A 26,297-nucleotide genomic window follows, 5' to 3' on the forward strand; every position below is an offset into this window, starting at 1 on the left:
CAAGATATCTAATGAATAAAGATGGGTCTGAGGTAAACTTCCCATTGGAAAGAAAATCGGACCTCTCCTCACCTATCCTGCATTCTTTGCCTTCTTTCCCACCTACAGGGGCCCAGAACTAGGTCTGCTTGCCACCAGAAGGTTCAACATTCCCTCCTACTTAATACTATAAAGTTCTCACAGGTACCGGGACATTCAACATCCCTTCTCATTTATCTCAAAATTTCCATCCCACAGACCTCATCCAGGGATACATGGCTTTTTAAAATCCAAGAGGATCTATAATTGCTGCAATGGTAGGCACCATGAGAAAGTTTAAAATGTTAGGCTGGGGAAGAGGAGAAACGACGTAGGGGCATTGCTGCATGGAAGCCACTGAGTTGGAATCCACCCTTGAGAAGAATAGGATGCTGGATTCACGGTTCCACGGCACCTCGCTTTTTTTTTCCCCCTATAGATTGGAAATAGGAATGTTGCATGTTGTGCTTAAGCATTTTGTGGGTTGGTTTCCAACACGTGTATCTACCTTAACATCATCAACAGATTCTCTGCAGGAAGATCCCATGTCTATGGTGGCTCAGTTACGCAAACAGACTGCAAAAAGGAAATGGGTCTCCTAAACCCAACACTTGTCATCCTAGAATCTAAACACCTACCATCAACATAGGTGACCATAGGTAGTGCTTTGTGTTTTTTAAACGCCTGGGTCTCCCACATTGCAGGTAGATTCTTTATTGTCTGAGCCACCAGGAAAGCCTTTAAATACTACAGGTTGAGAATAATCTGTACGTGTCCCTCTACTCATTTGTTTTCTCCCTGACTCTCTTAAAGGAGAAGTTGAAAGAAGAACTAAGATTTTAATAGTTGGGGTCAGCAGACCTTCAGTGTCTGCAGTGGTGCCTTCAGATGTTTAGATGTTATAAGGACTATTTTTCATCCTATATATAACAGGATGCTGTGGGAAATTTGCCAAGAGGAAAGTTTCAAAAACAGTTTAAAGCCACATGACCCATTGAAATCATAATAGCATCTATTGACCACTTAGTGTGTTAAAGATGTTGTATTCAGTGTTTTACCTTAGTTATTTCACAGTCCTCTTAATTGCTCCATTAAGTATAATAAACAGGCACAGAGCATTATCGCTAAAGAGCACATGGCTAATAAGTGAGAAACCCAAGATTAGATATTTGAATCCGTGTGACTGGTCTAGCGCCCCCAAACTTGACCACTATCCTCTGCTGTCTCCCAGAGAAGCCCTAAACTCAAGGAAATCAAGATAATAATTGACTTTAATTAAAAAATTCTGAAAGAGATGGGAATACCTGACCACCTGACCTGCCTCTTGAGAAACCTATATGCAGGTCAGGAAGCAACAGTTAGAACTGGACATGGAATAACAGACTGGTTCCAAATAGGAAAAGGAGTACGTCAAGGCTGTATATTGTCACCCTGCTTATTTAACTTATATGCAGAGTACATCATGAGAAACGCTGGGCTGGAGGAAGCACAAGCTGGAATCAAGATTACCGGGAGAAATATCAATAACCTCAGCTATGCAGATGACACCACCCTTATGGCAGAAAGTAAAGAGGAACTATAAAGCCTCTTGATGAAAGTGAAAGAGGAGAGTGAAAAAGTTGGCTTAAAGCTCAACATTCAGAAAACAAAGATCATGGCATCTGGTCCCATCACTTCATGGGAAGTAGATGGGGAAACAGTGTCAGACTTTATTTTTTGGGGCTCCAAAATCACTTCAGATGGTGATTGCAGCCAAGAAATTAAAAGATGCTTACTCCTTGGAGGGAAAGTTACGACCAACCTAGATAGCATATTCAAAAGCAGAGACATTACTTTGCCAACAAAGGTCCGTCCAGTCAAGGCTATGGTTTCTCCTGTGGTCATGTATGGATGTGAGAGTTGGACTGTGAAGAAGGCTGAGCGCCAAAGAATTGATGCTTTTGAACTGTGGTGTTGGAGAAGACTCTTGAGAATCCCTTGGACTGCAAGGAGATCCAACCAGTCCATTCTAAAGGAGATCAACCCTGGGTGTTCTTTGGAAGGAATGATGCTAAAGCTGAAACTCCAGTACTTTGGCCACCTCATGTGAAGAGTTGACTCACTGGAAAAGACTCTGATGCTGGGAGGGATTGGGGGCAGGAGGAGAAGGGGACGACAGAGGATGAGATGGCTGGATGGCATCACTGACTTGATGGACATGAGTCTGAGTGAACTCCGGGAGTTGGTGATGGACAGGGAGGCCTGGTCTGCTGCGATTCATGGGGTCACAGAGTCGGACACGACTGAGCAACTCAACTGAACTGAATTGCATTTATGATAGCATTTATTGAGTACTTCTTGAATGTCAAGCTGAACACCTCACCACATCCAAAGCAGCTCACAGTCCTCTTAAAACTGAACAGAAGGAAATCAGACTAGGAGAATCTGGTACAAAACAAAAACAGAAAAACCCTGAAAAAGAGCAATGAGAGGGGATTAGCTGCACTAAATTATAAAGCCTTAAGAACTTATAATACCAGCACACACATACACAGAAAAGAATAGAAAGCCCGTAGTCCCAAGTACATAGAGAATCTGGTACAGGCATTTCAGACCAAACATAAAGCTCTAATTTCTTTCCTCCAAAATTTCATCCTTGGATACACTGATTCCCATTTTGAGCCCCCACTCTGCCCTAGGTTTAACTCATTCTCTTAAACACTCATTCATCCACAGGTGAGACAAGCTCACTTGTTCAAAAAGGAAATATAGCTATCGGGTTGGCCAAAAAGTTCATCTGGGTTTCTCCGTGCCAACAGAAAAACGAACTTTTTGATCAACTCAGTACAACGTGGGTGAAACTTGAAAACAGGCTGAGTGAAAGAAACTAGACACAGCAGGTCACGTGTGTGATTCTATTCATTGGAAACATCAAGACTACATAAATCCATATAGATAGAAAGATGAGTGGTTGCCAGGAGCTGGAAGGAGGAGATGGAGAGTAACTGCTTAACGTGTATGATGTTTTACTGGGGAAATGTTTGGAACTTGACAGAAGTAGGTGGGTGTTGTGCAGCATTGTGACTATGCTAAAAGTCCCTGGCAGTCCAGTGGCTAAAACTCCATGCCCCCATTGCAGGGGGCCTGGGTTCGATCCCTGGTCAGGAAACTAGATCCCACATGCTGCAACTGAGACCCGGCACAGTCAAATAAACAAAAATAAAAACCCCTGAAATGCTCACTTTAAGATGGTTCATTTTCAGTGACTTTTTTAACCTCAATTTCTAGAAAGGACTATAAGACATTCCTAAAGACTGATATACAGATAGCACATGACTAGAGAATCCTGGACACTGAGTCAATAAAATAACTTGACCTAGTCATTAAGTCCACGTTTTTAAGAACAGAGACCAACTTCTCACTTCCTTTTCCAACTTCTCTGATGTCCTTGGGTGTTCTCATCCCCTCTAGTTGGTGGGTTGTACCTGGAAAAATGGAGTCTTTTATGGATGTCATTAATAGCTATTAAATGATTTGGCCTGCCCACTAGTTACCAGCTCTGTTTCTAGGATGACCCCATGATGTTGGAGAGGAAGTTACATTTTACAGTTTCAGTTTACCGATGACAGTAGCTGTGCGGTAAGAAGTTCATATAGGGTAGCATAAGACCTTTTTCCTTACAGCCTGTATTCTGAAAAGCAACCTAAAAATCGTGAGGAAAATTCATGCATTAATGCTTCCCTGGTGGCTCAGATGGTGAAGAACCTGCCTGCAATGCAGGAGACCCAGGTTCGATCCCTGGGTTGGGAAGATCTCCTGGAGAAGGGAACGGCTACCCATTCCAGTATTCTGGCCTGGAGAATTCCATGGACAGAGGAACCTGGTAGGCTACAGTCCATGGGGTCATAAAGAGTCAGACATGACTGAGCGACTTCCACTTTTTTCAAGTACTAATACTCATAGAATTAATTTATGATTCTCTAAATGTGATTCAGACCTTTAAAACCAGCATGAAATCTAGTATCCAGTCATGCTATGAACAACATGGATTCCAATCATTGTAAATCTGGCTCAAAATGACCTCAGAGGGGGACTTCCATGGTGATCCAGTGGTTGAGAATCCACCTTGCAATGCAGGGGACACGGGTTCAATCCCTGGTCGGGGAACTAGGATTCCACATGCCAAGGAGTAACAGCCCGCATGCCACAACTTTAGAGCCCACTTAACAATGAAGATCAGAGTACCGCAACTGAGATGTGAAGCAGTCTAATGAATTAACCAAAAAATTTTTTAAAAATTACCTCAGAGGGGTGACAAGTATAAAACTACAAAGGATCCAGGGAGTACACATTATTCTAGAAAGAACACACACAGTTTACGACTATCATCAATAACATTTTAAAGGGACACCAAATTTTAAAAGATAGTATAAATCTACTGTAAATAAGTACACTGTCATTCATTTGGGAAAACAAAAATAGAAAAATGCTGAAAAAGAGCACTGAGAGGGGACTAGCTGCACTAAATTATAAAGCCTTAGTAATACCAGCAGAAAAGATTTGTTTGGAACTGACTGGAAAGCCCATAGACCCAAGTACATAGAAGAATTTAGTGCTTAATAAAGCTGGCACCTCAAATCAGTAGAGTAAAAATGAACAAGTCAACAAACGATGGGTAAAGAATCTGCCTGCCAAGCAGAAAACATGGGTTCAATCCCTGGGTTGGGAAGATCCAACTCCTCCCTGGAGGAAGAAATGGCAATCCACTCCAGTAGTCTTGACTGGAGAATTCTATGGACAGAGAAGCCTGGCAGGCTACAGTCCACGGGGTCCCAAGGAGTCAGACACAGCTTAGCGACTAAACCACCAAAACAAATGATATTGGTAAAACTGGGTAGCCACCTAAAAATTAAAGCTGGAGCCATATCTCACACCTTATACCAGGATGAATTCCAAATGATTATAAATATAAATGATGAAAATAAATGAGAAGATATGGGAGAATTCCTTTATAATCTTGGACTTGTGGTGGCCTTTCAAATTGTGCCTCAAGACATAGAAGTCACAAAAACTGATCATTTTAATGCCATAAAAATAAAGACTTCTGTATAGCAGTAAACAAAAATAGTTATAGCAAATAGCCAACCAGGAAATATCTGCACTAATATCCCAGAAAAGGGCTAATCTTTCTAATAAGGAAAATGTAAGTTCTGAAATATGGAAATGAAATAAGAAACATAAAATAAAAACCCAGAAAAACCATTTTCATTCTCACTGGCAAAAATGCAAAGCTTTGATTACACACCATTCATTGATAACTGTAGAAAAACAAGATCGTGCTGGTGGAGCTTAAGCTATACACTCCATATGAAGGGAAATTAAATTTTTGTTTACACTCTTTGAGCAGGCCGTCCACTAACAAATATTTATCTACAGACATGACACACTGGACAGCACCATTCATTGCAGACCCGTTTGTACCAGCAAAAGACCAGAAATGACCTAAATGAGCAACATGCGAGACTAGTTAAATACACTGTACACCCGACGCAATGGAATACCATATGCAGCTATAGCAAAAGAAGTTAAGGTAGCCTCCCATTGACTGATCTGGAAAGAGCGCCAAGATAAGTCGTTAAGCTAAACGACAAAGTGCAGAATAATGCAGGCACTCCAGTCAGGTGCCCTTGTCCTCAAATTTCCTGGATCCAGGCCAGACAATGAGAGAATGAGCTTTCCGCGATGCCATTCCCCAGGTGTCTCCCAGCCTTTGGGGTGTCAGCCTGTTGATTGTGTTACCGAGTGCAAGCTCGCAGGGCTTGCTGCACGACAGGTCAGTAAACTGAGAGACCAGTTGTTGGGCCAAGTAACGGCGACTTTAGTTGGAAAGCCAGCAGACCGAGAAAGAAGATAGCAGATTAGGGTCCCAAAGAACCATCTTGCCTGAGTTGGGATTCAGGCTTCTCTTATACTAAAAGGGAAGGGAATAAAGTCAAACCTTGCCTGGTTCCGGCCAGCTGCTGGAGAGAACGTGTTTCTTACTTCCTGCCTGCATTCATTCACAGGTGGGCCTGGTCAGGATGTTTCCTGTGAGCTGAACAAAGGTATTTACCTCAATATTCATTAGCTGGGAGGCAGGGTTCCCAGAAATGAGCCATTTATGTATAATTTAAGCCTATAGGCAACATCCCTTTAGTGATTAATTTGTAATAGAATACAAAGGTTCTTCCCTATTACAATTCCCCAGTGTCAATGTCAGTTCCAGAATCTTGTGGGAAAAAGGATGAAGATGGTTCAGGCTACTTATTACTGAATGGAGGTGATGAATATTCTTAGAATCTCTAATCAATTCTTTTTTTTTATCTACAACTATTTGAATCTGATGAAATCCTGCTTCTTTACAAAATAGCTATGTGTGCTGTGCTTAGTCGCTCAGTCATGTCCAACTCTTTGCAACCCCCATGGACTGTATGTTCCCTCCAGGCTCCTCTGTCCATGGGGATTCTCCAGGCAAGAATACTGGATTGGGTTGCTGTGCCCTCCTCTGGGGGATCTTCCCAACCCAGGGATCAAACCCAGGTCTCTGCATTGCAGGCAGATTCTTTAATGACTGAGTCACCAGGGAAGCCCAAGAATACTGGAGTGGGTAGCCTACCCCTTCTCCAGGGGATCTGCCTGACCCAGGAATCAAACCGGGGTCTCCTGCATTGCAGGCGGATTCTTTACCAGCTAGCTATCAGGGAAGCCCCAATATAGCTACAGAGTCATTCAAAAGCCACTGTAAAGCCATAAATAGCAACTGCTCATCTCTAACTATTACATTACTTTGCCAACAAAGGTCCATCTAGTCAAGGCTATGGTTTTTCCTGTGGTCATGTATGGATGTGAGAGTTGGACTGTGAAGAAGGCTGAGCGCCAAAGAATTGACGCTTTTGAACTGTGGTGTTGGAGAAGACTCTTGAGAGTCCGTTGGACTGCAAGGAGATCCAACCAGTCCATTCTGAAGGAGATCAGCCCTGGGATTTCTTTGAAAGGAATGATGCTAAAGCTGAAACTCCAGTACTTTGGCCACCTCATGCGAAGAGTTGACTCATTGGAAAAGTCTTTGATGCTAGGAGGGATTGGGGGCAGGAGGAGAAGGGAACGACAGAGGATGAGATGGCTGGATGGCATCACTGACTCGATGGACGTGAGTCTGAGTGAACTCCGGGAGTTGGTGATGGACAGGGAGGCCTGGTGTGCTGCGATTCATGGGGTCGCAAAGAGTCGGACATGACTGAGCGACTGAACTGAACTGAACTATTAAAAAGATGCTTTTTTGCTTTGGCATCAACCAATTAGGATTACAAAGCGGATGAAAAGACACTTGGCTACTTCTGTGACATACAATTTAAAATAATTACTAAAATTATAACATTATAATTTACCAGGATATATCAGAATTTTAGGAATCTCACATACTTTCTAAAATGTGTATATTAAAATTTACCGATACATACAATCTAAGAAGTTCTATGATACAATCTATTTCATCACCATTTATTTGACAATGCGTCTTATGTAGTTTAACATACCAAACAAGCCTAATTAGCTTGACATTCCTCTGAGGTGGAGACAATAATTTGAGGTATTCCAGGGACCCTTTGGAAAGCCTCAAACTTAGCTTGAGGTCACATGAACTTGATTTAGAATTTGATCTTTGGGCAGTTTGTCAGAAATATCAAAAGTTTTAACCAGTGATAAAAAAGTATCTCAATGACAAATACAGAACACTTAAGGAAACGCACAATTATCAAAAGCAGTTCAATATGTTAAGAAAATCTTGTTCTCTTTAGAGAACGAAATTCAGGTTTTGTACATTAATTTTAAAATTCATTTTCTTAGTTCAGTGTTATCTTAGCCAGTCCTGACCACGCACAAAACTATTTCAGTGCTCCTGCTCTAAGAACCTTCTACAATTTCTGTATCTGTATTAATCTATCCCTCACTTTCTTTTCCATTCAGACACAGTCAGCTCAGGACTTTCCTATGGTCCAGTGGTTAAGAATCCACCTTCAAATGCAAGGGAGGTAGGTTCGATCCCTGGTCAGTGCCACATGGCAACTAAACCCACACTCTGTAACAAGAGATGCCCACATGCTACAATGAAGGCCCAGTGCAGCCAAAATTTTAAAAATAAACTTATGTATTAAAAAGAAACAGTCATCTCTAAGACAAAACCACCTTTTTTGCTTTAGCAAAACGCATTTTCATTCCTCATACCTTCTTTGCTGAAAACACATGTCCTGTATCTTCGCATGCTGAAATGTTAGCTTGCAATTCTGAACCTTAAAACCTTCACCTCTAGTGAAAAACCAAGAAGCAAGGAATTGGAAACTGTCATACCGCATTTCCTAACTGACAAACTTGAGCTTTAGTCTTCCTCTCCTGAGAAAGCAAAGGGAGGTAAACTTAGACATGCCCAGCAATTAATGTCCTAATATTTTATCCCATTTGAAATGACCCAGATATTCAATGGATCCTCCTCACTGAACTTTGTTGAATTTCAAGTTACATAAATCTAGAGAAACTACTTGAGATAGATATTCCCCAAACATAATTATTCCTATTTGTTGTTTGGGGACTAAGTCATGTCTGACTCTTGGGACCCTATGGACTGCAGTCCCTCCATGTTCCTGTCTATGGGATTTCCCAGGCAAGAATACTGGAGCGGTTTACCAGTTCTTTCTCCAGTGGATCTTCCCAACCCAGGGATAGAACCTATGTCTCCTGCATTGGCCGGCTGATTCCCAGCTGAGCCACCAGGGAAGCCCCAGCTATTTCTACAGTGTTTACCTAAAACTCTTACGTCATTTATCTCTATTTACTTAAAAGCTTTGTCATATTGTTATTTTTCTTGCTGTAATAGGAATAATAAGGTCTTACAGTATTTGATTTCTAGCAAACCTAGGCACTATGAAAGTATTATACTTGATGTTGATGACCTAAAACATGTCTGTATTAATCAAACCAACAAGCTTAAGCTAACTTTAATACCAGACATTAATTCAATACTGAATATTTCCTAGGTCACATGAACCTGAAATTCCTTCTGGCCAGTGTTTTAAAAAATATTTGAGTATTTATTTAAGCACTTAAATTCCTTTAAAAGAGAAAGTCACTCAATCATGTCTGACTCTTTGCGACCCCATGGATTGTAGCTCACCAGGCTCCTCTGTCCCTGGGGATTCTCCAGGCCAGAATACTGGAGTGGGTAGCCATTCCCTTCTCCAGGGGATCTTCCCAATGAAGGGATCAAACCCAGGTCTCCCACATTGCAAATTCTTTACCTTCTGAGCCATCACAGAAGCCCAAGGATACTGGGGTGGGTAGCCTATTCCTTCTCCAGGGGATCTTTCCGACCCAGGAATCGAATCAGGGCCTCTCACATTGCAGATGGATTCTTTACCAGCTGAGCTACCAGGGAAACCTAAATTCCTTTGGGTCAATTAAATTCTTTTACAAATTAATTCTGGCAATGCCAGACATCTGTAACATGTACAAACAAACACAGCTCCCATTCCAAAATTTCAGTCATGAATCAAGTATAACATTGTATAACCCATCAGTTACAAAAGAGAGTGGATACAAATTGGGTTTCTGTCAGAATAAATCCTGAGAAGGCAATGGCACCCCACTTCAGTACTCTTGCCTGGAAAATCCCATGGATGGAGGAGCCTGGTAGGCTGCAGTCCATGGGGTTGCAAAGAGTCAGACATGACTGAGTGACTTCACTTTCACTTTTTACTTTCATGCATTGGAGAAGGAAATGGCAACCCACTCCAGTGTTCTTGCCTGGAGAATCCCAGGGACAGGGGAGCCTGGTGGGCCGCCGTCTATGGGGTTGCACAGAGTCAGACACAACTGAAGCGACTTAGCAGCAGCAGCAGCAGTCTAGATGGCAAAACTCCTTACTAACATTCATGGAAAAGACACATCTATTTCTATTTGTAGCTTTCGGTAATTTTAGGAACCAAGTGGAAGATTTCTCTTCTTCCTGGGAATATCCCACTCTTGGACAAAAAAAAGACTTTGTTTTCTCTTTGCTTTTTTTTTCCTTTTCCTTACCTCCACTTGACATCAGTAAAAAAAATTTTAAATATCACAAAAGCGGGCTGGCTATAAATGGGGAAAGAGTATCAAGCAAAATTAAAAGAAAAAACCCAAAGGACAATCAGAAAATCTAAATAAACCCTCAATTTTGGTCTTGGGGGCTTTACATATGCCAATGACGTAGGAGACCCTAAATGACCTAATTAACACAAGGATAGCAGTACAAGGCGCCCAGGGTGCCCAGATAACCCTGCCTCAACCCCTCCTGGAGATCCTAACAGGCACTGTGGCCACACCTTGTTTCAGTAAAATATCTTCCTGTCACTCATGGGTTCACAGCTGTAATCAGATCACTGATCCAAAATGCACTGCAGAGGACTTTCTTCGGGGATAGTTGAAACATTTCTCCGTTTTGAAAGACAGAAATTCAAGACAAACAAAGCATTCTGTAAAGCAATTATCCTTCAATTAAAAGGTGAGTAACTTTTTAAAAAAAAGACAAAGCACAAACGGCACATATGAACACTAGCACCCAAAGAAACAAACGAACGGGCTCACAAATCAGGTAAAAGCCCAACAGCTCTTTCCTTTCTCCAACAGGGTTCCCCACTCAAATACAAAACAAATTGGCTTATTCTGGAGAAAAGCCCCAAACGGAGAGGAAATAAATTTTCTGGCTGTACACACCAGAGCAACTTACCCTACCATATGGAGCCTGTCAGCCTCCAAATGCTGATTCCTTGCTCCAACTGCCAAGCGCTGGGGCAGCCAGAGCCATTCTGGGGAAGATTTTTCAAGACAAGTGGTCCCAGCAGTTGCTAGGGCCTTACCCGAAAATTCCCCAAAGGGGACCAGCTAGCCATGAGTAGCAAGGCTCCTGGCTGACTGCACCAAAATTTGTTATCAAATCCAAGCTGGTACCACTCACCACACGACAGGCCAAATCAATCAAGCAACTTTATTCAGGAAGCCAGCTGACCAAGAAGCTGGGGAGCCATCTTGCCCGAGTCAGAATTCAGGCTTCTCTTTTGCTAAAAGCGTAGGAAGTAAAGACAAACACGTCCAGTTCCAGGTCAGCCTCCAAAGGGGATGTGTTCATTTCTTCCTCCCTGCAGTCATTCACAGGTGGGCCTGGTCAGGATGGTTCAGCTACCCAAAGGTGTTTTAGCTTAACGCTCATTACCTGGGAGGCAGGGCTCCTTAGAGGTGGGCTATTTACGTTTACAGGCAACATCTCTTTAGTGATTAACCTGTAATAGAATACAAAGGTTCTACTCTGTTACAGCTGGGCGGAGAACCTCCACACTGACCCCTCACTCTGCCTGAGGACCAGGCTGGGTTCCTGTGGCCCAGTCTCCAGGTACCTGTGCAGATGGGAGAGGCTGTGGCCCAAGGGCAGCTCCCGAGTGAGGTGAAGCTGAGTGGCAGGAGCCTGCTCAGTGATGACTCAACCCTACAAGGGCTCCAGGAGCATGGGAGATGGCGCTGTAAATATGAGACTAACACAGCATGGTAAATCAGCTACGGTGGTTGTTTAGCCCTGAGTCATGTTCGACTCTTGTGACCCCCTGCACTATAGCCTGCCAGGCTCCTCTGTCCATGGAATTTCCCAGGCAAGAATGCTGAAGTGGGTTGCCATTTCCTTCTCCAGGGGATTGTCCCCGTCCAGAGATCGAACTCAAGTCTTTTGCATTGCAGATTTTTTACTGCTGAACCACCAGGGAAACCCCAAATCAACTATACTTCAACTGAAAAAAAAAACTTGTTTCCATTTGTCCACAAAAATCTGGTTTATAAAATACGAACTAAAAGATACTTTCCAAGCAGAAGCCGATCACACGAACCATTCCTAAGACTGGCTGTGCTATGGCCTACCAAGCGAGAGGCCCTGGCACAGAGGTCGTGCCTCCAGCCTTGGGAAGCTGACACTCACCCGCTGCGTGACCTAAGGCAGTTTCTCTGTGCCTTGGTCTCCTCATCTATAAAATGGACTACTGAAAGCACCGCCAAAAGGCTGTGGTTAAAGACTCAATGAGTTACCATATGCAGGTACTTGAAAATGCGCCCTATTTTTTTTTTCCCAGAATATTCCAGCCTATGAGGCTTCCAGCCAGGGGTGAAATACCTATTAAGGACATCAGCCCTTGGTTCCAGGGAAGCAAGGGGAGATCTGGGTCAGACCTAGGCTCAGTTTTGCCCCCCACCCCCCGCCCCGCCACAACAAGCAGCAAATGTGAAGGTGGATACTTCACATTTGGTAGAGGAGGAGGGTAGCCAGACACCTGCTGCTGCTGCTGCTGCTGCTGCTGCTGCTGCTAAGTTGCTTCAGTCGTGTCCGATTCTATGTGACCCCATAGACGGCAGCCCACCAGGCTCCCCGGTCCCTGGGATTCTCCAGGCAAGAACACTGGAGTGGGTTGCCATTTCCTTCTCCAATGCTTGAAAGTGAAAAGTGAAAGGGAAGTTGCTCAGTTGTGTCTGACTCTTCGCGACCCCATGGACTGCAGCCCACCAGGCTCCTCCATCCATGGGATTTTCCAGGCAAGAGTACTGGAGTGGGGTGCCATTGCCTTCTCCGAGCCAGACACCTGGACTACTGAAAATTCTCCCTCTCCTCCAATGCAATACAACGTCATGAGCTGGTGGATGACTTAGAAATACAAAGCAGAAAGAGGGTTTAGTCATTCTTCAGATATCTGGCCCCATTTCTTCCTAAAACATGGAAGGCCAAGCCATCATAATAGGGTTCAGATCTGCCCCAGGGGCCAAGTCATACTTGAGCCAAAACATAATAAAAACCTGTCCATGAATCAAATTCTCCGTATCAGTATTCTATCTCCAACCAGATTATCAAGGAGTGCTTGCTGAACAGCCCCTGTAATCAGAGTACTGTTCTCAACTGCAGGGAATTGTAAAGAAAATAGCTGGTGCCCTGTTCTGGAGAGGCTTATTCATGCTCTGAGATTAAGAAATATTTATTGAATTCTCACTTGGTACTGGGCACTAGGGAAAGATGAAATCCTGTCTTCCGGAGCATGTGATGTCGGGAGATGGAGGGGGCCACATAACAAACAGCTAAGTAGATTCAATAGCAGGTCAGTTGGTCATAAGCTCCATAGAGAAAATACAGCAGGCAAGGGAGGGTCTGAACAGAGGTGTGCAGTACAGACGAGATGGAGTTGGCTTTTGTGAGCCTGATGTGCACACACGCTCTGAGCCCCAGTGGGTCTTTCTCAGAGTTGTCATGTGGCGGAGATGGGTGAGGGAGCCTTTCAGCAGACGTGGGCAGACCACGAGGCTAAGGAGCAGAAAGGACCCAAGGAAAGAGACTTGTGGGGGCTGCAGTCTGTGACAGCCGACAGCTGGTACTTACCAGCTGGTACCTACATGTTCCTGGGAGCATCACAGGAGTCAAAGAAAAAGACCACAGGTTCACGAGCCACAGACCTCTGCCTTCAGGTCAGCAGAGCACCTGGTGACCAAGGGGGACGAGGACCCTGAGCTGGAGTCCACCAAGTGCCAGTCCCCCAGGAACCAACACAAAGCTAGGCACCCCCCTCCCTCCTGGTTTCCTAAGGCCCTTTAAGCCACCTGACCTTCGCTTCCCGCCCACCTGGACCGTCTTAGGGAAAGACGAGGCAGAAGGAGGAAGCCATCAGAGAGAAGAGGGCCGAGCACTGCTGAGATGAGCTGTCTAATTCATTCAACCGGACAATGCTTTACGCAGGCTAGATAATTGTTTCTTGCTACCCGAGGGAGTAGGGAGAGTTCAGATCAACTAGAGATGGAGAAATTACATTTCCGCTGCTTAGAGAGGGAGGGGGAAGGGAGGAAAAGGGCAGACAGTGGATGCAGAAACTCTTTTGAGTTTTGCTGAAAACATGGAAACGATCCAGAAGAGGGAGGAAAATCTGATGATGCGTGTGAGAGAGAACTTCCAGAGTGATTTCTAGGATTTCGAGGAGGTGAATGAAGTGCCGAGGGGCAGAGTTCAGTTCAGGTCATTCATATGTCCAGAGAGTGGAAGCGGGTATGTGTATTGAAAAGCAGAGACATTACTCTGCCAACAAAGGTCCGTACAGTCAAGGCTATGGTCTTCCCAGTGGTCACATACTGTTGTGAGAGCTGAACCATAAAGAAGGCGGAGTGTCAACGAATTGATGCCTTCAAACAGTAATGTTGGAGAACACTCCTGAGAGTCCCTTGGACAGCAAGGAGATCAAACCAGTCAGTCTTAAGGGAAATCAATCCCGAATACTCATTGGAAGGACTGATGCTGAAGCTGAAGCTCAAGTATTTTGGTCACCTGATGTGAACAGCTGACTCACTGGAAAAGTCCCTGATACTGGGAAAGATTGAGGGCAGAAGGAGAAGAGGGCATTAGAGGATGAGACAGCCGGATGGCATCACCGATGCATTGGAAGAGAACTTGGGCAAACTTTGGGAGATAGTGAGGGACAGGGAGGCCTGGCGTGCTGCAGTCCATGGGGTCTCAAAGAGGCAGACTGGGTGACTGAACAACAACATCCACTCATTCATCTGTCTGGGGATTGGGGGGATGGTGGCTGTGGTGATGGGAGCATGTAGTTCTATTCCAACTGTTTATATTCTTCCCAGGAATTAAAGTACAAGGTCACCACCTGAGTGTGAGGATGGGAAGGAAGTCTTGAGGATCAAGAAGAGAGGAGGATGTACAGAGTGGTCTGGAGGGTGGGAAAAGCAAATGAAATAGGCTAAGGATGAGGATGGTGGGAGAAGACTAAGCCCCCAGCTAAAGGTTGTGAATTTCAAGACATGCAACTCTACTCAAGATACTTGGAAGCCTGCACAAAGTAAGCAGAGGGTTCAGCTTCACCAGGGTTACTCTGGCCAAGGAGACCAGAAATAAAAGAACACAGGCATTGAGAGTGTTTTCCTGGAAGCCATTAATATTGCTCCTGGAGTTTAAATTTGTTACAGTCGGTAAGTGTGGAGTTGAGGCTCATGAGGGACAGGGTGGAGGAGAGGCTGAATGGAGGTCCCACTGAACTCCTGCAGTTGGAGGACTGCAGAAGTTATCAGAGAAAGTGAGCTAGAAAGACAGGGGGTGGAGGTCAGAATCTGGGGTGGCTGAAACTGAGATGAAGGCAAGCCCCAAGGTCCTGGGAATGATAAGGCGTAAGGGATGTGTTCACAGGGGCCACTGCCTGAGGCCAGGTGGAGGACAAGACGACGGATAGAAAGGAGAGGCAGAGGAATTGTGTAGGGGTGTGTATTTTATTAATATCAGGAGCTCTTGAGAAAATGAAGGTCTGGCACCAAAATTCTCAAGAATGAGGATGAATGAGGGGAGGGGCTGGAGAGGGCACAGTGTGAGGAGGTTAGATTTAAAGATAGGCTTTAGGACAAGGAGGACAGTGATGATGAGGGCGGTGACTGGTACCCCTCCTCTGAAGGGCTGAGCGGAGCAGGCGGAGCCAGGCTAGAGCAAAGCCTGCTTTCAGTTCCAGGAAGAGGAAGGGAACTCGGGAAAAGAAGTTGAGGATTAAAACCACGGTAGGATGGATGGAAAAAATCGCTAGACGGTGTCCATCCACAAAGAACTCAGTTCCAATGACTTGAAAATTAAATGGAAAGCACAGCACCGGACACATTCTGAGCTCTCAGCGTCAGCTACTGTCATCAAGACCACAATGAATGGACTCATGACTGTTTTCAGTCTTTCCCCCAGGATTTTAGTTCCTCCTGTGTGACTGTCGCTCAGTGGGGTCCGACTCTTTGCAACCCCATAGACTGCAGCCCGCCAGGCTCCTCTGTCCATGGAATTCCCCAGGCAACAATACTGGAGTGGGTTGTCATTCCCTTCTGCAGGGGATCTTTCGGACCCAGGGATCAAACCCAGGGGTCCCGCATTGCAGGCGGATTCTTAACCGTCTGAGCCACCAGGGAAGCCCCTTAAAATGACCAGACATAGTCATGTCCATAGATTTCAGTCATAAGAGATCGTTCAAATTACTTGGTCAACTCCATCACCATTTGAAAATTTACAGACGAGGAGAACTGGCTGTTGCCCCTTAGGCTGGGGCTGTCCTGAGATGACTCGGCTGTCGAGCCACTACCAGAACCCAGGAGGGGCTCTAGATTCTCCCTCCCGCTATTAGTCCTGCGGCTCCCTCCCGAGCTGTCAAGACGCAGCCACCAGCCGAGGTCCCTCAGAAGGTCCCTCTCAGAACCCAACCCCAAAAAAGCGCCCGCACTCCGCTGGGTGCAGTAACCTGCGTGGTTGGGGGCTCAGAAATCGCTTTCCCGCGTCGGGGCAGGCGTCGTCCGGGGTGGCCTCCTCCCGCGTTCAGTTGGGGAGGGAAGAGCCTGGAACACGACGGGCCGGGGAGAGGGAGCGCCCGCGGGGCCGGGGCGGGCCGGGCGGCGGCCGGGGGCGGGGACTGCGCGCCACCCGCTCTTCAGCCTTCAAAGCGGACCCCGCGGAGTCGCGTTCCGGCGCGCGGTGCAGCGGAGCTCGAGCCGTTCCGGCGGCGGGAGCTCCGCGCGCACTTCGCGCCCAGACCGCCGAAGGAAGCGCTTTCGCAGCGGGGCCAGGCGCTAGGCACCCGGCCCTGCCCCGGGGACACCGCGCGCGTCCGTGCGTCCGCCCCGCGCGCCGCGCCCATGAGCAGCCCCGGGAACCGCAGCCACGCTTCGCGTGGCTCCGGGGAGCCGCCGTGGGCCGCCCTGCTGCCGTGCGACGAGCGCCGCTGCTCGCCCTTCCCCCTGGGGGCGCTGGTGCCTGTGACCGCCGTGTGCCTGGGGCTGTTCGCCGTCGGAGTGAGCGGCAACGTGGTGACTGTGCTGCTGATCGGGCGCTACCGGGACATGCGGACCACCACCAACTTATACCTGGGCAGCATGGCCGTGTCCGACCTGCTCATCCTGCTCGGGCTTCCCTTCGACTTGTACCGCCTGTGGCGCTCGCGGCCCTGGGTGTTTGGGCAGCTTCTCTGCCGCCTCTCACTCTACGTGGGCGAGGGCTGCACCTATGCCACGCTGCTGCACATGACGGCGCTCGCCGTGGAGCGCTACCTGGCCGTCTGCCGCCCGCTCCGGGCGCGCGTCCTGGTCACCCGGCGCCGCGTCCGCGCGCTCATCGCCGCGCTCTGGGCCGTGGCGCTGCTCTCCGCCGGGCCCTTCTTCTTTCTGGTGGGCGTCGAGCAGGACGCCGGCCACGATGCGCTCCGGGACCTAAACGGCACTGCGCGGCCCTCCGCCTTGCCGCCGCCCTTCCTGGGGTCCTCTCTGGCTTCCCCGCGATCCCCGCCGTCGGGGCCCGAAGCAGACGCCGCCGCGCTGTTCAGCCGGGAGTGCCGGCCGAGCCCGGCGCAGCTGGGCGCGCTGCGCGTCATGCTGTGGGTCACCACCGCCTACTTCTTCCTGCCCTTCCTATGCCTCAGCGTCCTCTACGGGCTCATCGGGCGCGAGCTGTGGAGGAGCCGCGGGCTGCTGCGAGGCCCGGCCACCTCCGGCCGGGAGAAGGGCCACCGGCAGACGGTCCGCGTCCTGCGTAAGTGGCGCCGCCTCTGCTCCAAACACTCCAACCGCCCGGTGCCCCTTCCCCGGATCTCCCAGCCCTCGGCGCCCCTTCTGGCCACGCTTCCTTTTGTGGTTCGACCCTAGCCTCCACCTGCTTGTCCCTCCAGTCTCCGTAGAAAACCATCTCCCGTCTTCTAGGAGCTCTGTGTCACCCAGGGAGCCCCCTGACGATGGGATAGCCAGGTCTGGTAAATAACTATTATTTTCCAAAGCTTCTGTGAGCAGAGAGCTAGACTGATTGAAGATGAATGATTGCAGGCTCTTAAGCCCACTGGCTGTGTCCTTTAGATGCCACAAATGTGGAATTATTCACAGAACCCTGGAGAAGACGGGATACCTCACGTTAAGATAAAGTTTCTTTACTAAATGTTATGTTAATCTGAAGACTAAAGTGAATCGTGCCCGTATCAATAAATAAATAAATAAATAAAGATCGTGCAGACGTTGCATACTTCTTTTCAACGGAAAATAGAGAACATGTTTCTGAAATAGGTTTGTGGAAAGAAACGATTTCTACTTGTTAGTAGAAATCACTCTAGTTTATGTCCGGCCTTGCTAGTGCATGTATGAGGCGAATATTTAGTTGTTGTTGGTTGTTCTCAAATATTCAATTTCAAAGCAAACATCGATGCTGTCTGTAACCTGGTAGTTTTTCTGGGGTGGGGATCTGGCTAGGCAAGAGTTTTATTTATTTCGCTGTTAATTACTGCTTTAGTGGGAACTCTTGTTTTCGGATGCTTTAGCTAATTCTGGTGCCTGTGTTTTGTTTTGCAGTGGTGGTGGTTCTGGCGTTTATAGTGTGCTGGTTGCCTTTCCACGTTGGCAGAATCATTTACATAAATACCAAAGATTCCCAGATGATGTACTTCTCTCAGTACTTTAACATCGTTGCTCTGCAACTTTTCTATCTGAGCGCCTCCATCAACCCCATCCTCTACAACCTCATTTCCAAGAAGTATAGAGCAGCGGCCTGGAAACTGCTGCTGGCCAGACGGTCCAGACAGAGAGGTTTCTGCAGAAGCAGGGAGGCTGAAGGGAACCCCGCCGGAGACAGGGCTGGCTGCACAGAGAACAGCGCCAACATGCAGACGTCAGCAACCAGCAGTGCCAAACCCGGCGCCCTGTCCCATGGCTCTGGGACTTAAGGGAAAACAGGTCTGTAGGAGAAAAGAATCGGGAGGGGGGAACGGATGCTGTTAGGGAGAACTGGAAAGAGTAGTTGACATTTTGCAATATAAGGAAATCAACCCTAAATACTCATTGGAAAGACTGATGTTGAAGCTGACGCTCCAATACTTTGGCCACCTGATGGGAAGAGCCGACTCACTGTTAAAGATCCTGATGCTGGGAAAGATTGGGGAAAGGAGGAGACGGGGGCCACAGAGGATGAGATGGTTGGATGGCATCATTGACTCAATGGACATAAGTTTGAGCAAGCTCCAGGAGATGGTAAAGGACAGGAAGCCTGGCATGCTGCAGTCCATGGGGCTGCAAAGAGTTGGACACAACTTAGCAACTAAACAACAAGAAAGAATGGTTGTTTGTCAGCAACTTAGCATGAATTTTTTTTTTTTTTTAAACAAAGGTGTGGGATGATTCTGTACCAATCTCTCTGGCTTTCTTTTCATGTACCTCCTTGGGGAAGTTCATTTCATCCTCCTAAAATCCCACATCACACATATGTGCTCTGGGGAGGTTTTCTAAGTCCTCACTCTCCTATTCTCGGGATATGACACTCATTTTCCAGTTAACAAGTAATCCAGACAGACGCTGCCATAAATACTGTCACCTGTGAGGTCAGAGGTGTATTTTGTTTTAGATATATGTGTTATGTGTTGTTTTTGTTTTATGTTTAGATAAATGTGATGGTGCATCTACAAGGAATCCAGGATAATGAGGTTTTGATTCAAGAAATTACTTAATGTTTACATATGGCAGCAAAAATGTTTAGAAACAAGTGAAAGGAATTCTGGGTAGAGTCGAGTGATCAGGGGTCTCACCTCTCTCAGGCTCGGAGAAAATCATTTACTGTAGGCACAGTACCCTCTGTTCAGAACCTAGTCACTGAAGCCTGAGGGCAGGGAGCTGCAGCAGGACTTGGCTTCCACAGAGACTGCTGATCACATTGATTAGAGCTTTAATATGCCTTATTGGCCTTGGCTTGGTGGGATAAGTAGTGATGGATTCAAGTCTCAGGTCTGAGTCTGATCTCTTAAGAGCCTTACCCACTCCCACCCTGAGAAGCTACACTTACAGAAAAACATAAGTCAAGGGAAAGATAGGGGGCGACAGAGGATGAGATGGTTGGATGGCTTCACAGACTCAACGGGCAGGAGTTTGAGCAAGCTCCGGGAGACAGTGAAGGACAGGGGAGCCTGGTGTGCTGCAGTCCACGGGGTCGCAAAGAGTCGGACTCGACTGGGTGACTGAACAACAACAATGGATGCAGTCAGGGTGAGACTGTACTGGATATTCTGGCCAACAACTGTGTAACGTTTTTTACAGTTTGAAACATAAACCTGTTTTTAGAGGGCTGCTGCTGCCTCTGGGAACTCCAAAGGGCCTCAGCCACTGCCAGGGTCTTGTGAATGGTGGCCCCTGGAGGTAGGCAGGATACAACTAGCTCAGCTGTGAGCTACAAATGGTGACTCCATAAACAAGGGTCTGCTCCACATGCTGACCAGGTCCTTTTTCATGCTTTTTCATGTGATTAGCTATATACGTGATGCCTTCAAGTCCCCTTGAAGCATCCTAACGCCCTGGCCCTGCCCTCATGCAGCAGTGAGGAAGCCTCCTGTCTACATTGGGCTTCATCCAACTAGTGGAGGAGGCATACTGGTCACTTGGGGCAGCAGTCCCTAAACTGTGTTCTGCGGATTTTCAGAGAGCATTTGAAAAAAGGATTCTGTGGTCAGCTATGATAGAAAAACACTGCATGCTGTACCCACCTCCCCAAGAGTCACACATCACAAAAGTTCATGTCGGAGGCTCTGAGTTATTGCTGGGGACACTGCTTGGGGGAGCTCACCGTGCTCTCGGTGCAGCCTTGTGCCTCTGCCCCTCGTTTGTTTGGTGGCACTAAGTGGACATGTGCTGGAGCTGCAACCACACAGTCTTTCTTCTCAAGGGAGTTCCTCTCCGGGGCGGTCAGAAGTGGCTTCTTCCCTGTGGAAAATTTACAGTATAATGCTTTTATGTTTTTATTTATAATGTTTTATTTATGGTATAAAGTTTAGAAGCAAAGAGCTCTCCTTTGAGCTTTCTTGTTCAGATTCTAGAAAAGAGGGATCTGCATCACACTTTCCTGTGACAGACGTGTGTTTCCAGGTGTCACAAGGAGCATCACCCTTCCTTAGCACTCGGTCCCTGAGATGGAGTCTCTGAACTCCATCACTCCTGTGGATGGCTGGGCACCTGCTTTCAAAATGCCCACCTCATCCCTTGGCAGACTGTGAGATAAGTGCAGTCTGACACGTTTATTGGAATGTGAATAGAATAATCAGTGTATCATGTGTAGTAAGGCCAACTGTTATGTTGTGAAAATTTTTTTGCAATTATATATCGGTTGGTATCTTTCATGGTTCATAAAATGTATTCTCATTGTGGGTCATAGTCAAAAATATTTGAAAAGTTGTTCTAAGGTCTAAAATTGTTCTGTGTTTAGTCATGTCTACAGAGAAGGCACTGACACCCCACTCTAGTACTCTTGCCTGGAAAATCCCATGGATGGAGGAGGGCTGCTGTCCACAGGGTTGCTAAGAGTCAGACATGACTGAGCGACTTCACTTTCACTTTTCACTTTCATGCATTGGAGAGGGAAATGGCAACCCACTCCAGTGTTCTTGCCTGGAGAATCCCAGGGACAGGGGAGCCTGGTGGGCTGCTATCTATGGGGTCGCAGAGTCGGACACGACTGAAGCAACTTAGCAGCAGCAGCAGTCATGTCTAACCTTTTGCAACCTCATGGATTGTAGCCCATCAAATCCTCTGTCCATGGGATTTTCCAGGCAAGAATCCTGGAGTGGGTTGCTATCTCCTTCTTCAGGGGGATCTTCCTGACCCAGAGATCAAACCCATGTCCCCTGCATTGGCAGGTGGATTCTTTACTACTAGCACCACCTGGGAACCCCCAAAGTGTTCTCTAGCACAGCAGAAAGTGTCCTCTTGAGTTGACCACTAGCTGTAAAAGGGAGAGGCATCATGGGAAGACGTGAGGAGTGGCCTCACAGGTCTCAAGTCAAGGGTCACTGGAGAGTGATGGGTGGCTGTGATTTCAGTCCTGGGCCTCCCTCTACCCTGCAGATGGTGTCCTGGATGCCCTGACTGGGAACTCTCGCTGACCCCAGAAAGAGCTCTCTTTGAGCCCCCCAGCTTTTTTCAAGTGAGGCACCAACCTTGGGGAAGGGTTTGTGTTTCATTAATTGACTCCACAAATACTCACTGAGCAAGGTATATGACAAAATACTCTAGAAACATTAGTTCATGTTATGGGGTTGAAATCATCTCGACTTTTGAATGGCCTTTTTGGCCTTGAAATTTATGACTGTATCATCTACAGTCATACATCTGAACCACAGATTCAGCTCACAGGCCAATAAAAGCACTGACATCAGAAAGGCCTGCAGAATTTCAGGTGATTTAAAAGAAAAAAAAGGTGGTTCTGTACAGATTCTGCTTTGGTAGGTCTGAAGTAGGGCCCAAGGTTCTGCATTCCTAATAAGCTCCTAAATGATGCTGATGTTGCTGGTCCAAGGGCCTTAGCTTCCTTGCCTGTAAAATGGAGATGATGAAAATCTGCATCATAGATGTTGTATTAAATGAAGTGATGAGCATTTGTATCTTTCTCCCAGCCCTCAAGCTGAGTCTGCTTGATCAAGGTACTCAATGTCTCAGTTCCTATCAGTAGGGATAAAAATAAAAATACATACTTCATACGGTTGTTGGAAGGAGTGAATGAATGTGTAAAAGGGACTGGGCTTCCCAATTGGCTCAGTGGTAAAGAACCTGCCTGCCAACGAAGTAGACGTGGGTTCAATCTCTGGATCAGGAAGATCCCCTGGAGAAGGAAATGGCAACCGATTCCCAGTATCCTTGCCTGGGAAATCCATGGACAGAGGAGCCTGGCGGGCTACAGTCCATGGGGTCGCAAAAGAGTTGGACATGACTGAGTGACTGAGCACTGAACACATGCAAAGTGGCTTCAACAGTCTGGAAGGTAGAAAACGCTCTGTACTGTAAGATACCATTATTATTACCACTGTCACTGTTATACAGTTGATTCAAGTAGCTATTCCCCCAGCATTAGTTCCCTATTCCCTGCCTTACCTGTCCTCTCCTTCCTACGCCTCCCTCCAGTCCTTGGACTTCTAACATGAATCATCAGAGAACCTCTTCAGCTGCTGATTCAGAAACGCCCAAACCCAGTCCAGACGGTGCTGCACACATGGGGACCCTCACGAAGCACGGTCGTGGACATCACAGGGGGCGGGCCTGCCGGTCCTTCCCACCTCGTGAGGCACGCCTGCCGGTCCTGTCCACCTCGAGAGGCACAGACGTCCTCAGGGTCCCTGGACAGTCTTACTTTGTAGCACATTGATCTACGTGGCACCAAGTTTACTTTTCTGAGGACACCAGTAGGGACAACATATGGAAAACTTGAGAAGTGATTTCCCTCTGGCAGCTCTGCCCTCCATAACAAAGCAAATGTGCCATGAAGGGCGTCTGGACTTTGTTTTGGCTTCTCTTTGCTTCTTTGAGGTTGAAGTGCTGCCAGGAATTGCCTTCCAAGAACTCTTTAGGAAACCTCAATTTCTGGATTCAGGGTGGTGCTTATGGTTACATCCTTGCCTAAAATGACCACATGAGGGCCGATCCTCTGTACAAGGGCACACTGGCCAGCAAGGGTCCCTGTCAGTCCTGCGGTGACCTTATCTCCAGGCGTGCAGGAGGCATGGTACTTGGTCATGGTATGCCTTCCACATACCAGAGCAAGACCGAGGGTGAGGTAGGTTTTCTTCTACAAGCCAGGTATTCAGTCTCTGCCAAACTTCACCAGTACCAACAAATCCAGCACAGACACCTCAGCATGTTTTATTGTAAGAGGATTCTATCCAAATACACACACTGCTGGGACCAATGTTCCCAATCAACAGGACCTAGAATAAAAGGAAGAGATCCGGGTTATCTACAAAGAATAAGTAAATGAAACACAAAGCGGGGAAGGATACTCATTAGTGATGTTGAGCACCTATTCTTTACAGGCACCGCACTACCTGGGATCATTGAGTTTTTAAGAAAATTTGTGATAAACATAATAACCCTCCCTCCCTTCCTCCATCCCCTCCATCTGTCTCTCCCTCCTTCTCTCCCCATTCTCTGAATAAGTTGGTCAAAAAGTCATTTGCCAGGACTTCCCTGGCGGCCCAGTGGTTAAGACTCCGCCCTTCCAATGCAGGGGGTGTGGTTTGATCCCTGGTCAGGAAGCTAAGATCCCACTTGCCACAACTAATATTTTGTATGTGTAACTGAAGATCCCGCATGCCACAACTAAGACCCGGCACAGCCAAAGAAATATATAAATATTTTACAAATAAGTAAAACTTACATGGAAGATTAAAGGGTCAAGATTAACCAAGATACTCCTGAAGAAAATAAGGTGGCTTTTTTTGGGGGGGGGTGGGGGGAGTTAAGGGGCAGAGGTATAATAAACCAATAATATACAATATAGAACCCAGAAACACGTATATATGGAAACTTGATACATGTCAGAGGTGACACTGCAGATCAGTAAGGAGATAATGCTGGGCTAACTGATTATCCAAGTGGAAAAGAAAGTGGATCCCGACCTAACATCATACACTGAACTAAATTCTAGATGAATGATGATATAAACATGAAAGGAAAAACTTATGGTTTTTAGAGGAAATATAAAAGTTACTGTTAAAAAACTGAGATATAATTGACAGACAAATAAAAGATATCTTTATAAATGTATAAAAATGCTTTTTGAAAAGATACAAAACCCACCTAAGAAAATTATTCATATATTTGGCACATTAAAATAAAGAACTATGCACTGAAAAAATAATTGAGTGAAAAAGCAAGTGACAAATGGGGAGAAGATATTTACCATACACATTCCCACCCAAGAATGAGTATCGAGGATGTATAAAGAATGCTTACAAATGAATAAGAAATAACTACCAAATAGAAAAATGGTTAACAGGGATTTCATAGAGAGGACACATGTATGGCCAATGCACCTAAGTAGAAATCAGGGAAAATCATAACCACAGGATATCATTTTATGCCAACCAGATTGGTAAACATTAAAAGTTTGACAATACCCCAAAATTAGTGGGGATACAGAGCTATGTAAATTGGTCCAATCTCTCCGGAAAACTTTTCAGCAGTATCTGGAAAACTTGACAACTCAAGAATAATTCTACTCCTAAGTATAGTCTCTAAAGAAGTGCATCCATATGAACATAAGAAAATATACACAAAGAAGTTTAAAGCAGCATTGCTTGCAATAGCAAAAAGCTGGAGATAGAGCAAACGTCTCTTGACTCAAATATGGATAAATAAATTGTGGTATATAGCTACAATGAAATACTATACAACAGTGACAATCAATGAACCACCGTCATATCCATCAACACTGAAAATTCTCTTCGGTCTTTTACAAAACAATGTACTTTCATAACGCTGGCTTTTGCTTTCATAGTCTTGGAGCGGGTTTTGTGCCTATTTTTTAAGTATTTCAAATTATGATAACAGCTTAGGTTGGTGACGGAAAATGGGCTGAGTCACTGGGGGGAGGGAGGAGCTTCATTCTGAGTCATGCCTAGGACACATAAAACAATACAACTAAATTGCACTGAGCACAAATCCACAATGTCTGATACCTCTCAGATTTTCCAAGGGCCACTTCCTCCATCAATTTCCTGAGGACAGTTCTACCCTCAATGTCTTCATGTGTTTAAGAAGCAGCAGAATGTTCTTGTGGCGGTCCCTGGTACTAAGTTGCCCCAGACTGGCCAATCTTAGAGGATAACCACCTGGGACCGCCCAGCTCCCACCTCATTCGCCTCTCAAACTCTCTGAGACCCTGACCACTAACTGTATAGGGGCTAGTTTCCATCTTAATGGCTCAGGCAGTTAAGAATCTGCCTGTAATGCAGGAGACCTGGGTTCGATCGCTCGGTCGGGAAGATCTCCTGGAGGAGGAAGTGGCAACCCACTCCAGTATTCCTGCCTGGAGAATCCCGCGGACAGAGCAACCTGGCGGGCTACAGTCCATGGGGTCGCAAAGACTGGGAGACGACTGAGTGATTAACACTGACTTCCACTTCAATTCTCCTTCACTCTCGGGCCTACCCTCATGTATGCGAAACCCTCATCGCCCTCGCCGAGTGTGCGCAACTTGGGACTTCGAGCCAAGACATCCTCAAGCGACCAAACTTCATTCAGCAAGCCCTAAAAACTCAAACACGAGCGTCAAATGATTCACGGCCCCGTGTCCCTTCTACTCGCCGGGTTGCCGAGGGAGGAATAGCCCCTAAGCCACGGCTGCCGCGCCTCGCCGTGACGTCACACAGGGCGCCCGGAAATGCCAGCCGAAGCCGTGCGTCATCTGACCGCGC

At 46.5% G+C, this 26,297-nt stretch overlaps 1 protein-coding gene and 2 long non-coding RNA genes across 6 annotated transcripts; 1 reads left to right on the forward strand and 2 right to left on the reverse strand.

The window, feature by feature from the left end:
* Positions 1-3,235: 3,235 nt before the first annotated feature.
* Positions 3,236-8,436, reverse strand: LOC147361457 (uncharacterized). Its single transcript, XR_015137935.1, has 2 exons — positions 8,260-8,436; positions 3,236-6,091 (listed from the first exon to the last, which is right to left on the reverse strand). It is a non-coding gene; the product is annotated as an uncharacterized LOC147361457 (long non-coding RNA).
* An 8,108-nt stretch (positions 8,437-16,544) lies between these two features.
* MLNR (motilin receptor) lies at positions 16,545-19,536 on the forward strand. Its single transcript, XM_086329113.1, has 2 exons — positions 16,545-17,623; positions 18,427-19,536. The coding sequence occupies exons 1-2, from the start codon at positions 16,735-16,737 to the stop codon at positions 18,795-18,797; spliced, it is 1,260 nt and encodes a 419-aa protein (XP_086185239.1). The 5' UTR covers positions 16,545-16,734; the 3' UTR covers positions 18,798-19,536.
* LOC147361459 (uncharacterized) lies at positions 18,093-26,272 on the reverse strand. Of its 4 annotated transcripts, none has more exons than XR_015137960.1 (4): positions 26,032-26,272; positions 23,636-23,807; positions 20,681-20,817; positions 18,093-18,809 (listed from the first exon to the last, which is right to left on the reverse strand). It is a non-coding gene; the product is annotated as an uncharacterized LOC147361459 (long non-coding RNA). The 4 variants fall into 4 exon arrangements; XR_015137962.1 differs by having other exon boundaries at positions 22,978-23,807; XR_015137961.1 differs by lacking the exon at positions 18,093-18,809 and adding an exon at positions 19,552-20,078.
* Between the last annotated feature and the right edge of the window lie 25 nt (positions 26,273-26,297).

The sequence above is a fragment of the Bos grunniens genome, chromosome 12 (genome assembly GCF_055505025.1).
Source record: "Bos grunniens cultivar Pamir isolate PY7600 chromosome 12, Bosgru_T2T1.0, whole genome shotgun sequence".
NCBI lineage: Eukaryota > Metazoa > Chordata > Mammalia > Artiodactyla > Bovidae > Bos > Bos grunniens.